The sequence below is a fragment of the Anser brachyrhynchus genome, assembly GCF_964034855.1.
Source record: "Anser brachyrhynchus genome assembly, chromosome: 1".
NCBI lineage: Eukaryota > Metazoa > Chordata > Aves > Anseriformes > Anatidae > Anser > Anser brachyrhynchus.
This window is the reverse complement of record NC_137694.1, coordinates 65,657,374-65,673,416: the sequence shown is the minus strand read 5'-3', so window position 1 is coordinate 65,673,416 and position 16,043 is coordinate 65,657,374. Positions and strand designations below refer to the sequence as shown.

Below are 16,043 nucleotides of genomic sequence, written 5' to 3'. Positions count from 1 at the left end.
TTCACCCGCCCAGCATTGGTGGCTGTGAAAAAGAGCCCAAACCTCCCCTCCCTGTACTTCCTCTTCTCCCTCACTGCCACTGCATTTTCTATTTCGAGGTCCTGCTTGAGGCTGTAATTCCTGCAAAGCTCTTTGATTCAACTAGTTGACACGCAGCCCCGTTGTTCCCCATCACAGCACCGGGATGCGCACGACTGCACTGGTTATTATCTGTGCTTGTAGGCAACCGACCCAGGGAATAGCTGTGTTATTCGGCCAGGGAGACCCTGCACGGCTCCTGCTGGTGTGGAGCTGTGTCTTGCTTCAAGAACACGATGCTGGGAATAGAAGAGAAATTAAGCTGAGAAATTAGGACACACTTCATTAAGAAACGCATGCACTTTTTCTTAGAGGAGCGTGCACAAGGCTGGATGGGGTACCTGAGCAGTTTTAGCCTACGTGCTCCCATCAAGGGGCATTGATATTTTTGTGCTTTTGAGGTGGTTTAAAAGCAGCCTAAATCACTGCGGTCTCCCCTTGAGACAAGTGGGTTTTCAAATCCCTTCCTCACGCTGCCCTACTTTTGTCTGATTGATACCGGGTTGGGTAGATGAGCCTGGGATGATCCAAAAAGTCAGTTCTGGCTGGACAAATCCACAAAATTCAAAGATGAAAGCTCACATGCTCTCTCTTTTGTTGTGTGTTTTTTTGGGTTTGGGGTTTTTTTGGTAAATTTTTTTTGGGGGGAGGGTGCGGGGGGTGATGCTGTTGCTGTTAATGTGTTTGTAGCTCCGTAGTGTTCAGTGGGAGGGAGGTGTCAGCACCTCGGTACAGTCGGTGCCCGCTTCCCCCCTGCCTTGTCAAACCTCTGACTCTCACTTGGCAGCCTGACTCAGTGCTGGCCCGGCAGTGCATTTGCACTCAGAAGCAGGTCGCAATTGCAGCTCCGTCCCATTACTTCGAGCAAATATTTACCCCTCCTTTCCTAACTTGTGTTTGTCTTTCTCTCTCTCTCTTGCACATTCCTCTGTTCATCCTCGCCCCTTTCATTTCCCGTAGCGGTGGGTGTGCAAATTAAGCTGGAGTTACTCCAACGCAAGTTTTGGATGGCCATGCAACAGGTAGGAGCACCAGCGATCACGCAGAGACAGTTTAATGCTCTTTGTCAGCGAGGTCGATGCTACATTACATCATGTGTGGTGCCGTTTTGGTGAGGGCTTTAGTGAAATTCATATTAAAAGATTTCTCAAGTAGATTAGCCGGAAGTCTCACGTTTCCCTAATCCTTCGATGGCACTAGTGCCACGTGAGCTGTGAGTCTGCTCCGCAAATGCTGTGTTGACAGTCTCAGCATCCTGGCCTGGCATTAGCTCCGCTGCATACGACGCATTTAATTGTGGAAATATGTTTGTGCTCGGTCAGCCTTTCAGAAACCTCATGGAAATCTGAAATTTTGGGCACATGGGAAAAAAAAATCTACTGCCTTCTTTTATCATCTTGGTAATGGTAATGAAATGCTACTAGCTTGCCAAAATAAAAACGATTTGCTCCGGGGATAAACTTTCAGTGCTGTGCTAATTTTGAATGCTTGGTGGACCACGAGAAGTGGAATAATTAAAGCAGCCCCCTGGTCTGAGAGGCAGGAAGGGTGAAACACTGCTCTGTCACCACCCGGGGGCTTTCCCGAGAGGTTTTGCTTTTGGGTGGGAGTAAGCACACAGCAGAAGCAGCTCTCAGCGGTCAGGAGAGGGAACTGCCAGCAGATGGGGGCTGTGCAGACAGGGGACCAGGAGGATGCTCGGAGGCACAGAGCACGTGTGAGGAGCAGGAGCATCCAGCGTGGTGGCAGGAGGAGGCAGCCTGGCAGGAGGGAGGCAGAGGGACCTCACGTAAACACCGCCTGAGCTAAAAGACTTCCTTTTTAGCTTAAATATAAAAATCCCCTAAGGGCCATGCCCAGGCAGTTCTCACACAAACACACGCGCAGGCTTGTTTCAGGTGTTAATTGAAACTGGGGATGCTTAATACAGAAGCTGAAAGGAGGCTTGTGTGCCAAGTGCCTGTACACCGCGGTCCTGAGAGGTGCTCGTATGAAAAAAATCCCTTGCCTGGCTTCCTAGGACGTGACCGCAGCCTGACGGGGGGTGACTAACAGATTTTGTTTCTTCTCTCCTGCTGCCACACCTGCTGTGCCGTGCCGCTCTGGATGTCCACGCTGCTCCCCCGTCCCCAGCCCAATGACACCGATGTAAGTAGGCACAAGCTGGGACAGGGGGCATCGTGGTGTGCCTCGCCGCAGCTCTGCTTTGTGGTTGTGCGGTGTGTGTGCCAGCATGGTGCAGGCACTGTCCCTTGATTACATTCACTGGAGACAGCCCAAGCCTGCTGTAGCCTGTACGTGTGACCCCCCAGGCAGTAATGCTGCCTCGTTGCAGCCATGTTTCTCTGCTCGCTGAAGAAATGATCCCACTGGGGATGAAGTCCAGAGCCACCGCTATGCATATGCCCAGGGAGACACAACCCAACGCTGTTTTGTGGAGAGGCGGGGGAGAGGCTGTGCTTGCATCTGTGGGCAAAGGGATGGGTTTTAACATCATCCCTCGAGCCTCAAAGAGCAAGCTGGAGTGTGAGCGATACTGCAAACAGACTTGACCCTCCTTCGAAATCGAGCAGAGGGATGGAAACCTGAAAATACTGAGTTTGTTCTGCAAAACTTAAAATGAGAAACAAAGCCTAACTTAGAGTAATGGCTCTGTTGTGGTTTGAAATGGCAAATTCACCTCTTCATATTCAGAATCATCCAGAAGTGGGGCTGGGACTTCTGCGTGAGGGTTTTGCAGAAAGAAAGGACATTTGTGGGAGAGCAGGCAGGCTGTGCCACACATCAGCATCCTCCCCTGACCCTGGAAAACCTCTGGCAGGAAGGGGATCCCATGTACAGAAACGGCAACACCGTGTCAGCTTCCTTTCCTCAGCTGCCAGGGAAAATAATATTGAGAAATAACACAAAGAGACAGACACACGCAGCCACCACAAACCCAGAACAATTATGAAATCAATAAGCACCTGAAGGGCTTTGTTACTCACCACTTAACCCCTCGTGTCCCCACCCACTTCAGTGTTGTGAAACAGATGTCAAATCCGGTACCCAAATCCTAAATGAAACAAATGGACGGTGCCTGGGGCTACACAAGCACCATTCACATCCTATTTTATCATTAGCTGTCCGGAGAATAAAGAAACCAACAGCAGCAACAACAAAAAATCACCGCCTGAGAGTAATCCTGATCTAAAATACCGTGCCATGTACTCAGACCAGATACTAGCAGATGCTGAAACGCATGCTGTTTTCTTGCCAGTGCACAGTAACTTCTGTTAGCACAGCTGGAGAGCTGGATGCTGCCCCCTTCCTTCCCAAGCACAGACACTGTGCACAGGCACTGACTGGCCGACCTGGGGCTGCTTCTTGTCTTGTTCAAGATGCCAGCGAATTTGCAGGGCTTTATGGGGTGCTTTTCCTTAGCAGTCCCAAGGGGGAGCGTGTAAGATGAGAGCATGCCGTGATTCAATTCCTGCTTTTTCTTTCCAGTGCAGTGCCTTGGATGGTGCCTGTCCACTGAGCTGTCAGGATGACGTAAGTTTCCCAGATGTCTTCTCCGTATCTGTGATGGAATGACTGACCACCTGCTTGGTGGAGGTCTTTGTCTCCCCAGACATCAGGTGTTGCCCCTCATCTCTCAAAACGTTGCACTGCTAGGGTAGGACCCTGTGCTGTTGAGACAAACCTGCAGCTTAGGTCTTCCCCTAGAAGCGGTGTCAACTGTGAGATGTCAGCTGAGCCCAGCGGGGACGTGTGGACTCCAACCAGCGACTCTAAGGAGAGTCCATCTCTTCTAAGGCTGTCCCACCAGTGTTCTGGTCTGCCAAAGAGAGTGGCTGGCAGTGTGACACGTGTATTTATGCCACTGCTCTGTATGTCTCAGGCGTAGTCAGGACACAAGATGCTGTGTCCTGGATGGTGGGATCCCCCAGAGAATTATCCTCCTGTGTTCATCTAGGATCCTGATTTTTCCTTGTGAGGCCTGAAGATTTTCATTTAATTCTGTGCCTCCTATTCCTGCTCCAAAAATAATATATAAATAAAAAATGATAACACCAGAGGAGAGGGTTATTTCATAAGTGTTTATAAAACTCTGAAACCTGAAGGTGGAAAATAGTTGATAACTTATTATTAAAGAGGGGTGCTCTCCAAATATCCTGTCACTGCCTGCAGGATGTCTCCCTAAATATGGTTTGAAGTTTGCTAGAGACCATCTCTGTCACAAACAGCTAAATACCTCAAAATGGAGGCAGAGAGGGAAAAATCAATGGTCCAAAGCCTGTGTTAGCTGAGTGATGGGGTGAGGCGTGGCAGTGCCGGGGCCGAGGCCGCGCGCTTCACCCTGCAGACAGCAGCGCACAGCAGAAGCCACCACTATGCCATCTCTGATGTCGCTTCTCTTTCATCTCCACAGGTTCTGAATTGCTTCCTCATTGATAATAATGGCTTTATACTCATTTCCAAAAGACCTGCAGAGGTAAGAGAGCATAGGAGAAGAAGGGGAGGGTGCTTTGCATGTGCCTGAATAACACACCAGAGCTGGTGAAAACCAGTCAAGTCCAATCGTGTGACAAAGGTGGCCAGGGTACGATGAAACTCAGCTGCGTGGTGAGGGGACGCCTCCAGGCACGGTGACAGCATATCCTAGGTAAGGAAGGAGTTTGCGATGATAAGGAAGGAACTAGTCATACTATCTTTTTTATCAGAAGTGAGGAAATTAAAATCCGCTCCCTCACTGCAGATGCTACTGAAGATGATCTGAGGCAGCCCCAGGAGGCAAGCATGATCTGAAAGGGACAGGGAGGGAAGTGGCACTTCTGAGCCCTAGTGAAGATGAAACAGTCATTCTGCAGCAAAGGAAGCAGAGGGGATGGTAACAGTGAAATGCCAAAGGCAAAAGTGAAAACGGCATCATTTAAGCAAATTGGAAACAGGAGTACACCTAAAGAATTGGGGCATTTAGTGGACTCGTGGAGGTAAAATGAGTAAGGAAAATTACTCAGAATATTAATAAAAATATGAGCAACAGAAATTGCTTCCTTTTTTCCTGCTGCCAGTGCGTCCATGAGCAGTTCTGGAGTGCTCAAGGGGTGCAGTTTGTGTTGAGACATCCTGTTCACCTTGGGCAAAATCAACACCGGTCACTGCATGGTTTAGCTATACTTTTCTGCTCTCTGGTAAATGCACCACAAACCTGTTCATTTCAAAGTAATGAAATTCCATGGATTTGGATGTCGAAAAGTGACATGTGAGAACAGTCTCATAAACTACAAAGCAGTATGTCAATGGCAAGAATGGGCTTACAGAACAAATGGAAAATGAAGCATTTTGTTCCTAACGGAAGTGTGAATTTCAGTGAAATTGTGTAGTACTGGAGTTAACAAATACAGTGTGCATATTTCTAAAAGGCAGTACATCTGATTCTAGAAATTACCTACTTCAGGATGAAACAAACAAGTTGAAATGGTAATTAAAAATAAAATAATAAAACACCTGGTGGATGTGATTGGGACAAGCAGTGCAGCTTCTATAAAGGTAGAAAATCTTCTTATCAGCTGTAGTTCTTTGAAAGTGTCGGCAAAAAATGATAACAGAGAATGAATGGCCTACCATATTGCAGTTTTTCAAAAAACCTGTAGCAAGGTCCCTCACAAGAGGCTATTCAAGAGGTTGTAGTTAAGAGTGGAACATGAAGTAGCATCATTGGTCTCAAAGCAGCTGGGACAGAAAAGAAAGAAGAGGAATAAAACAGGATTTTTAGAATTAAAATCTGCGAGTCCCATAGTCTCACATCTGAACTTATCTTGGTTAGCACACCCATAACAGGCTGGCAAAAGAAACAAGTGAGACTGTGAATCCTGCAGACACTACACAATAAGTTCAGAGAGGCCAAAATGGGCACTGCTGAGGCTCACAAAACAAAGTGAATCTGCAGCACGGTAGCAGCAAGGTGATATAGACGTATAAAGGGGGCACGTAGCAAGGAATAACCAGTCTCTTTTCTGGCAGGATGGTGACCTGCCTGGCACAGTGAATATTTCAGTAAAGCTTCCCCGTCAACAACTTGTTGTGCCAAAAAAAAGCAAATAAAACTTGAAAAGTAAGGGAGGAAAATACTGCAAATATGTATTGGCTCCCTACTGTGGGAGGCCAGGTCCCGCTGTGTGTTCAGCATGGGTTAGTAGTCACTGTTTTGTCCACTGACTTCCATGGCATTTTCAAAGGTGCTTTACTGAGCCCTATCACGTGTCCATAGATAAAGGCAACTGCACCCTTTAGGTACCACAACTACTGTTCGTCCTCCTGGGTTCTATTTTTCCTGCATCTTATGAAAAATGGGTTTTTCAAAAAGCCCATCTCTGAAAGATCTGACAAGCAGAAACATGGCATTATAGTGGATTTGGGTAAATTACAAACATTATCCACATGCCCCTGAGATCAGACATTTGGGCAGGCACCAGCACTGTCATCTTCTCCAGCTGTTACCTCCCCTGACCTTGGAGAGTTCACCACTGCTTTTCTTCCCAAATGACTTCTTTATCTTGATCCAATTACTGATTTTATTTCCCAGTGGCACCACTAGTGTCCAGACTCTTAAACCCTGTAGGGAATTCGAGACAGCAGCAGCATTAAATCAGTAGCCTGTGTTCCATAGCCTTGAAAGCTGAATGATGCTGCATGGGGCTAATTGCCACTCCCTGCCCGCTGGGGACCCTTTGGGATGGGGAACTGGCTCCTGAAAAGCTTCAGGACTGCTGCCTTCTCCCTGGGGCATCTTACAGGATTTTTCTACAAGCTCTGCTCTGGTGGGACTCCAGGGACAAGGGGCGGGGTGGCAGCTAGAAGACCAAGATCCCACTGAGCCGAGTGGAGGTTGTGGAAAATCAAGTGCTGACTTTGTCTGAGGGGTCAGAAGAGCTAGTGCTTGCTCAGACCCCTTCAGCTATGTCTGGGATGATTAAAATCCAAATGCTCAAAGGGGAGTTGGTGTTATGTACTGATTTATATAGTGGAATACCTTCTAAGGCCTGTTAGAAGAGGCTCATAACCATGCCAGGCTACTGATAGATGATTACCATATGATCTTAGGTAAACTTGCCTAAGTTTTGTTTGTTGGTTTTGGGCTTTTTTTTAGTGGAAATGGCCTGCTTCAAAAAATGAAGTCCTCTGACATCTGCTAATGCATGCTAAATGACTGGAGACCTATCTGTGGAACAGTAAAACGTCCCCACAGACTGCATGGGTGGTTCTGTCACATATGGGAGCTATTTGCTGTGAACCAGGAAGAGACAGAGGGCAGCTCATATCCTAATTTTTATTATTTATGAGTATTTTATTTACTTGCTTGTAAACCAGGCAGTAGAGTTAGCAGATTCTGAGAAATTCTGTAATGGATTTGTCATGATTTAGTAATCAGGAAAGCCAGAACTCTCATTTGTTTGAAGAAGTCTCTAAAGCAGTGGTTCCTGGATCTAGGGTTGGGACTGTATTTGAGGTTATTGACTCTGAAACATAAATAGGTCCAGAGGGCCACAAACTCCTCTTTTAATCCAGGCATGTAAGTAGGATTTGGGGTGTATATTAGGCATCTAGACAGACTGGATCAGCTGGAGCAGGAGAGAAATTTTACTCTAAAATTGGAATTTTTATGCCTAACAGCTTCTTTTTTTGTTTGCTTTTTTTTTTTTTTTCCTTTCTTGTGTTTGCAGACTGGAAAATTTCTTGGTGCAGTGGATGGCTCAGTAATGACCCAGCTGTTGAACATGGGCATGTTCAAGAAGTAAGCAGGGGTCCCTGCTCTGTGCTTCTCCTTTCTCAGCTGGTGTGTGGGGCAGAGCATGTCAGGCTCCTTCTGTAAGCAGGGCAGGATGAGTGAGCGGACACATGTGGCTCTTACTTTGCATCCAGAGCTCCTTTAGCTGCCCACCCTCTCCCCTGATGTGCTTGACCATCGTCACCCCATACCCTGTTTTTTTCCCAGCTGGAAAGCCTTTCCAAGAGAGGCTGCCTGAGAGGCCTCCAGAGCTGGCATTGCAGTTGGCTGAGAACATTTCTCTCTCTCCTAAAATACCTCTGGTCACCTCACTCCACTCCCCAAGCGCATGTCAAAAGACAGTTCAGATTTTTGATGGCTTGAAATTAGGAACTAGAGGGACTTGAAGTAGATACAATTATAATTCTTCAGCTTCAGACTCTGCTTTACTTATGACCTGTAATCAGGGACATACTTCCTCCTGTACTGACCCAGTTACGTTAATCCAAGGCCTGTATTTCTTGCTTTTCACTGTCCAGCCCTGGCCAAACAGCCAAGACACATTTAAGCAGGCCACTGCTTTAGTTCTTCCACACAGAAATTTTTTTGTACAATTGGGCCCAAGTAGGAAAAAGCAGTGCAGGCTGGCGTAGTTGCCCCGTAGGTGGTTGCATTGCTCAATTTTGACTGCTTGCTTGTCTTGCTTTGATCCTAGGGTGACCATGTATGACTATCAAGCGATGTGTAAGATACCCTACCACCACCACAGCGGTGCCCGGCCGCTGCTCAGTGTATGTATCTCTCTGCACACAGCCTTCCCTGCTGGGACTGTCGGTGGAGGCTTTCTTTTAGGATATCCCCAACACTGTGGTGTAGCATACTCCTCCCAAAAACTTCATAGCTGTTTGCCTTCAAATGCTGGGAAAGTCCAGACTCATCTGAGGCAGGTTTCTGAGGCAGTGGTGGCCACTGACAGAGGTTTCCAATTTGGCTCTCTATTGGCTTGTAGGATCTTAATGAAAATTGGAAGGACCAGGGGGAGGACAGGAACCATACTATGCCAGGCTTCTTCTGCTATAAGCTGTGACACCAGCTTGCAGCTGAAATCAGCAGAAATACTTTCACAGGGCATAGTTTTTCTCAGCAGCCCAAGAGTTGACCTGAAAGTGAACAGAACATCTGGGAGAAAGTTGTCATCCTCTGAGGGAAGCGTGAGTGGGCTGGGAGTAACAGAAAGAGGGGTCAAAGCTGATGAGAAGAGCTGGTAGCCCAGAGAACAAACTGTCAGAGGGGAAGGTTTGCCAGCACCCAAACACAACCTCTCTTTATTCTGATACAAACTGATAATCTAATCCCACTCTACCTTTCTAACCTCACCTCAAGCAGGCAGACCTAAGTAATTAATCAAAACTCAGCTCAATTCAAACTAGTTAAAGTAACCCTGAACAGACATCTGTTTCTTATTGTTATGATCATTTTTTTTGACTCTTTAAAATGTGTTGTGCTGAAAGCACATCTTATGGCATGACATCACCATTTTTTCTAGCAAAAGAATTTTCAAGCAAATACTCCTTTTCAATAATGTTTCACATTTTTTAACAATATGTCAGTTTTGGCAATGGCTATACTGAATCTGGATAGATAAAATAATGTGATATTAATTAAAATATTTGCTTGATCATATCCTTGAGAATTTTCGTTAACAAAAAAAAAAAAAAAGAAGTCAAAAAATATGAGCTACCAAAACCAGGTGACCAGGGAAGAGAATAAAAGGGTGAACCTCCAAACTTCACCTCTCTCTTCACCGTCTTAACAAAATCTTTAAAAAGGAAGAAGTCCATTTTTACATATACATTGTTGAAAGGAAAAATCAGTCATATCCCCAACCATTTTACTATTTGCTGACTTATTTTGGTTGAAGATAAGCCAGTTAGCAGTAATTGAACATTCTCTTGTGTCTTGTGACTGATGCACGTGTTTTGGGTTCGAGGACATGGTAGTGATTTGTGAGAGGGAGAGATGAAACTCAGCCATGGTTACCAAGAGAAGAACCAGCAGGATCCTCTGCTGAGTAACTGGCCCTGGGACTATGCTGGATTTCCAATTTGTAGCTGAAAAGAAGAAAAATGATAGAAGTCATGCCATCTTGAGGAAAAGCTGGATGAAAGCACAGTTAAGCATAATCAATCAATAGGAGATAACACTAACTCCTGGACAATGCTGTAGCTTGTCCCAGAAACACCACTTGCAATTGGAATATAAAAGCATCCTACACTGGTGGTGTCCCATTTAGCTGTATTTCTCTCCTGCTCTGAGCTCTCAAGGTCATCCATACTGGAGAGAACTCATCAAGCAATTACATCTTCAAAGTCCTTCACGCATTTGTGATAAACTCCCTGACCCTGACTGGGAGGGGTGAGAAAATATTATTAGCAGCAAGGCAGCTCCGCTGGCTTTTGATGTATTTTGAGCATTTTCCAGTGATGCCCAGACCTTGAATTTCCAGCCTGTCTTTAGGAGAGCTCTGAGTAGTGGAGGGAATTGGTCTGAAACGCGGGGTCCTGCCTAACAATTGTAAAGTTTCTGACCAGGTCCTTATGATGTTTCTCATTTCTTCTTTTGTTCTCCAGCCAATTTATGCCTTTCTAGCTGCAGTGAAATGGCTGATAAGTGATTTCCTCATGTGAGTACAAAAAGATATGGGTATTTGGGAGGCTCAGACCAGCCGGGGTGAGAGCCGAGAAGGCCATGAGCAGAGGCCCCCACATAGGACACTGCTGTCAGCCTTTTTGTGACATTCAGCCCGGTGCCTCGCTCCCGGGAGGCAGAAAGCTATTACTATTCCCATTTCACAAACACAGAGGCAGAGGCCCTGAGCGGGTCTGGGACTTACCTGAAGTCACTCAGTACAACGCAGCAGAGTCAGAAGTAGGACTTGGGTCTCTGGAGGCCCCGTGCAGGTCCTCCATGCTGCGTCCTCCTCCCTGTCTCATTCTCCCACGATATGTGAATCCTCCACAGGGGCGAGGGCTGCCAGGAGGAAGCCAGGAAGCTCAGATCTGAGTGGCAGGCAAGGGAGAAGAGAGGGGAGGAGAGGGAATGCTTTGTATCAAGCTCTGGATTCAGGCTCACCTCAAACTGGGGGGGTGGGAATAAGAGTTAGAGCTCAAATTAGGAGCAAGCTCAAATTGGGACCAAAGCTGCTCAGCTTGCTGGGCCCAGGCTGAAACCCTGACCCTGAGCATCTCAGCCTGAGAGGCTGAAAAGACCCAGATCCTGGGCCTTGAGCTTATTGGCACAGCATAATTCAGCGTGGCTTGCAGCTAGTGCCAGCTCCCTGCAAGCCGCCTGTGCCCACTCGGGTGTGTCTGCAGCGACTGGATCCAGCTTCAGCCTCCAGGGCTCCCACGTTCATCCCTTCACTGGCGAGGTACCCAGACAGTGTGCCCTTCATGAAAAGCCCACTCAGTTATTCCATAGTATAGATCCCACGATACGGAGACATACTATGTCACGTTGAGCAAACAAAAACAAAAACAAACAAACAAAAAACAAACAAACTGGGGAAAAAAGTAATCTCAGACTTCCACTGCCTGAAAATCCACAATAAACATTTTAGAGCTGATATTTGCCAGGCCACGGAGGCATCTCACTGCCACCTGCACCCTTCCAGGCTGCTGAAAAAGCATCCTCTGTTCTTGCTCTTTTGACAGTTTCCTTTTGGAGTTTAACATGAGTAGCTTCTGGCACTCAGACAACTTGGCAGACGGTGAGTACACGGGAGTCCAGCCACCCCGTAGCACGTGAGTGTCACAGCTGCTGGTGGCAGCAGAAACTCTATGGGGAAGCCGAACCTCGTGCAAGAAGCTGCCATCCCACCACATCTCCCTCTGTGGACACTGGAAGCCAGCTTCCAGGTCCCAACACCACCTGTCTCCCTCCCAACCCCATTTCAAGCTGCCCAAGCATCAGAGCCATCAGGGGGAAGCCTGTGCAGCCCAGAGCGTGCTTTCCTCAGCGTAACTGCGGTAACATGGGGAGGTTTTTCTTTCCGAGCACCCCACCCTGTGTGTCCATCGGTCGCAAAGCCCTTCACTTGGAAAGACTTCCAGTCTTTCATGATGATGGCCCGAGGGACAGGACAGAGCAGGGCTGGAGCAGCAGGCTCTGCAGAGCTAGCCAGAAAGCCTGTAAGGTTCAGCTGAGAACAGCTTCCTTGCATCCTTTCCTTCAGCCATCCCACTGAGTTGTGCTGGATGGCTCAAATAACGCATTGAGGGTCTTTACTTTCCCACTGGACTCTCTCTGAAAGGCAGAAGGTGGTGGCACATGCTCCTACAGGCGAGGGACATCAATGGCCCTGAGGTGACTGTAAGGGACAGGTGAAGAGTGCACATCTACGTAGCAGTGTAGACGCAATTATTGCTTCCTCGCTAACTATTCAGCATTAATGGTACTTTGAGTGGACACAGAGGAACTTTCCCTGCTAACAGTGGGGTTGAGTCCTCTGCCTTAAGTTCTCCTGATGTAACAGGGAACCACTTGTTTTCAGAGAGCAAGAAGTCCTTGTAGTCAGAGAGCCAGCGCAGTGTCTGGGTGCTGTCCATCCTACTTACCTCCTCCAAAGAGGCTCTCCAGACACGGCACTAGAAGCTGCAGATCTCCTCTGTGTGGCCCTGGATGGTGCTTTAACTTGTATCAGGATGAAGGGAGTGTCCCCATGCAGAAATCAGTGAGGAAGAGATAGATGAGCAAGTACAGCTCTTCTATAGTGCAGGAGGGACACAGACAGACGTGGTGTTCCTGTGGAGAGCTGTTACGGATGCTAGATGGCTGCAATTTGATTTAATTTTTGCTGGAGGAGTTGTGAGGAAAAAGGGAGGGGGTTCTTGCTTCTACACTACTCATCACCATTTCCTTTTGTGCTTTCCTCATCATTCTTGCATCACCTCCATGGCTGCTGCGTGCCAACTCATCTCTTCGCTGTGCTGCCATCGTGTGAAACTGTCATGTGGCTCCATCTTCATTGTGTGTGTGTGCATACTGCTCCTCCAGCCAAGGCTGTCTTCCATCACTGTAAGTAGAACCACCATGTAGCCAAAAGAGGAGGATCTAGCTAGAAATCCCAGGCTCACTCCTAGCGACAATTTTCCACCTTTTGGACAACGGGGAACTTGGAGAAGGGTGTCATGGTTGCACGGCAGTGCCTGGCTCTATTTCCCTGCACTGCAGGGAATCAGGAGATGCTGTTGCTGGTTTAGTTCGCTGAGCTGGTGATGTTAAAGGTCTGTCACTGAGAGGCCAACACAAGAAGGGACACGCCAGCCTCCTTAGTGACCGCAGGCCCAAACAAGACCATCACTCGTGGCTATAGCGCAGATGGGCTGTTAGCCACTCTAACGTGGTTCTTCCTTCTCTCTGGCTCCCTGCTGGCCCCATCTTTTCAGGCGTTACACCAAAACCAAAAGCAACTTGTGCCTTCTTGCAAAAAAATCTGTTTGGGTCTTGTTGTCTTCAGATACTCAGAGGCAATTTAAGTCTTCTTTTCCACACCCCATGGCTTAGCCCCTCTGATGAATACCAGCCCAGCTCCAGGATAATGCAGAATTACTTTCAAGCAGTTTAACTGATAAGTATGTGCTGTAGCTCATAAATCCACTCTTGCAGGCAAGCTAGAAATCCCTCCAGACAGAGTCCAGACTGTGGCTGTGTTTGTATCTCACTGCTTCCATATCTAGCTCGTGTTCACTGGTTTGCTCTCTGCCCAGCAAGACGTATGTGTGAGACAGAGATAGAGAAATAGACAGTTGGAATGTGCCTTGCTGTGTGAAGAAGAGGAAGAGGAGGAGAGTGTGGCTGTAGATGAAGAAACAAGGGTCCATGCGTGGGGGAGGGAGTGGCAGGGTGGAAGGAAACCATTGGGGCTGGAAGGAATGGGTTGCACGTGTTGTTAAGAACAGGCTGAAGATTTTTGCCAGGGATGTTAACATTTTCTTGACTGCCTGCCAAGGCTGGCGAATGCAAAACGTATGGAGAGGAGACATTTTCTGGGAGAGAAACTAAGTATATGTTTATTTGAGGTTATGTACAGAGGAATTAACAGTTGGGGATCTAATGTTCACCCCTGCTGTGTGCACCTCCGGCTCTGCAACACTGGTCCTATTTCTGCTTCCCAAATTCTCGTGCTTTCTGGAAATGTGAGGCTTGCCACTGGAGTATGGGCACGATTGATTCAGATTGCATTCCTCATGCAAATCTGCTTCTCAGAGATGGTGAGAAGACATGTTGCTGCCACAGATTTTTCACTGCTCTCAGCGTCTCTTTCCCCTCTGTGTTTGTAAGGGCTTCTGCTTTTATGGACATCACCACAGATTTGAAGGCCTTTAATTAAGCCAGAAATACTTCCAGCCAAGGCACGCAGCCTAGAAAGGAATATTTCTAGAATTCTGGAGCTCAGAAAAGTTTCTTTCTGACTGCATGGTAAAGCACACAGAGGATAGTCATTTGAAATCTCCATTTTGTATTTGTCAGTGGCAGATTTTGTCTCATTCGTACCCGAGTAAGTCCATTGACTCGGTGCAGATATTCATGATTTATGGTGGTGGGAAAGAGTTCACAATCTGGGCTGCACTGTGTGCAGCAAGGAGCGGCGGCTGCCTTTGCTACTCAGAAGGATTGGTTGCCAACTGTCTGACAAAGTCTTTCTGGAAGTGCAGATGGTAGCAATGACAGCCAGGAATTAACTCACGCTTTGCTATAAAGTTTGCAATTTGTTATCAGCTTCTCTGACTGTTTACTAATCCCTGACCACCAGACTCTCAGAGCTGCTGATAAGGTTTTGATGTCCAGCCTGTGTGCACAGAGGCTCAGCCCCAGCAAGCTGCTGATAGTGTGCATGCTGCCGGGCTCCTCTGAGCTCCCGAATACTGCTGCAGCTGCATTGCTTCCAGGCAAATTAAGTGGCAGTGGGCTTAAGCATAATCTCTGTCTCAGGTCTTGTCTCCGTGCAGAAGTCAGGGATTTTAAAGTGGCTTATTTTCATTTAGCCTGTGCCAAGAAACTGATTTAAGATGGTCTGTGCAGGGGAAACGTGTGCCAATTTAACCGCGTAGTGCACGTGATGAGGTTAACCCAGAGCCAGCCTAATTGCTGGCGTCTGTGAAAGGCTGCAGAGAAACGCAGCTCCTGTTAGGGACTCAGCCCACACTGCCGGGGGCTGAAGAGCCCCTGCAGGGTCCAGCCCCGGTGCACTTCCCATCTCTTACCTCCCTGGTCCTGCGCGGTAGCTGAAGCAGGGCTGGCGTAGGTCGGGCCTGTGAGCGGGGCTGGGCTTGCCAAGGCTCCAGGTGTGCCCTGGTGGTTGGGCATCTTCTTCACTTGCCTTCTCATTAAGACCCCCCCTTCTCAGGTCACCTTTGTGGTCGTCACAGCTGTTCTTCTGAGAAAGAAACACCACAGCCTGCCTCAAAAGATGTCTGCTGCTGTGACAGCCCTGGTCAACACCACCATGAGATTCCAGAGGTTGACACAGCGGGACCGTGATAGCTCATGGCTCAAGGACGGATGTGGGGTCTTGCCACACGCATGTCCCTAAGACGGGCTGTACCCGTGGTAGTCTGGCTGCAGGTTACGGAGTTAAAGCATTGTTTTCCCACTAGTACAGCGAATTAAGGCTGAAGGAAAGGGCTCCCATCCCGTTCTTCAACCGCCTTTAGTCCTTCAGGAACTTCGCTGGCCAGTTTATGGTCATCCAGTAGCTGCTCTGAGCTGGAAAGCACTGGTAGCTTTTGTCATCAGAGCATGAATGAAGATAGTGTGAGGAGTGCTGAATCTTGATGCTGAAATCAAGCCCTCTGTGCTTTTGGATTGGCGAACAATGAACTAAAACATGGTGCTGAGAGGTGGTTCCTACAGCTTGAAAGGATTTAAATAGGAGGCTGCCTCATGGGGGATGTTTTCAGAAAGGTCAGGAGAAGAGCACAAGGCACAGCCACAGGGGCTCTGTGCTGCAGGGAGGTGTTTAAATCCCCTTCACATCCACCTGGGGAGGGCACTAGACGGAAGGCTGGGCTGCAGCCCCTGGCTTCTGATGAATGCCTTATATCTCTGGATTGCCAAGGCAGAGAGAAGAACCAGGGAAAATCATCCTGCCTTTGTCTCTTGCATAGTCCCCATTGTGCAGACAGCGAGCTCCGTGGGGTGTGCCTTCCTC

General features: G+C 47.9%; 1 protein-coding gene and 1 pseudogene across 2 annotated transcripts in view; one reads left to right on the top strand and one right to left on the bottom strand.

Annotated features, from left to right (window-relative positions):
* Positions 1-16,043, top strand: part of CACNA2D4 (calcium voltage-gated channel auxiliary subunit alpha2delta 4) — a gene marked incomplete at its 5' end in the record, with an annotated part of 120,649 nt that overhangs the window by 99,912 nt on the left and 4,694 nt on the right. Inside the window, 9 exons of the mRNA XM_080576086.1 lie at positions 1,039-1,100; positions 2,212-2,226; positions 3,568-3,612; positions 4,493-4,555; positions 7,788-7,858; positions 8,547-8,622; positions 10,462-10,514; positions 11,545-11,600; positions 12,887-12,907. Of these exons, the coding sequence (XP_080432212.1) occupies positions 1,039-1,100; positions 2,212-2,226; positions 3,568-3,612; positions 4,493-4,555; positions 7,788-7,858; positions 8,547-8,622; positions 10,462-10,514; positions 11,545-11,600; positions 12,887-12,907 (462 nt within the window). The remainder of the gene's footprint in view (positions 1-1,038; positions 1,101-2,211; positions 2,227-3,567; positions 3,613-4,492; positions 4,556-7,787; positions 7,859-8,546; positions 8,623-10,461; positions 10,515-11,544; positions 11,601-12,886; positions 12,908-16,043) is intronic.
* On the bottom strand, positions 13,299-15,378 carry LOC308187780 (annotated as a pseudogene). The gene has a single exon. The product of its transcript is annotated as an uncharacterized misc_RNA (transcript).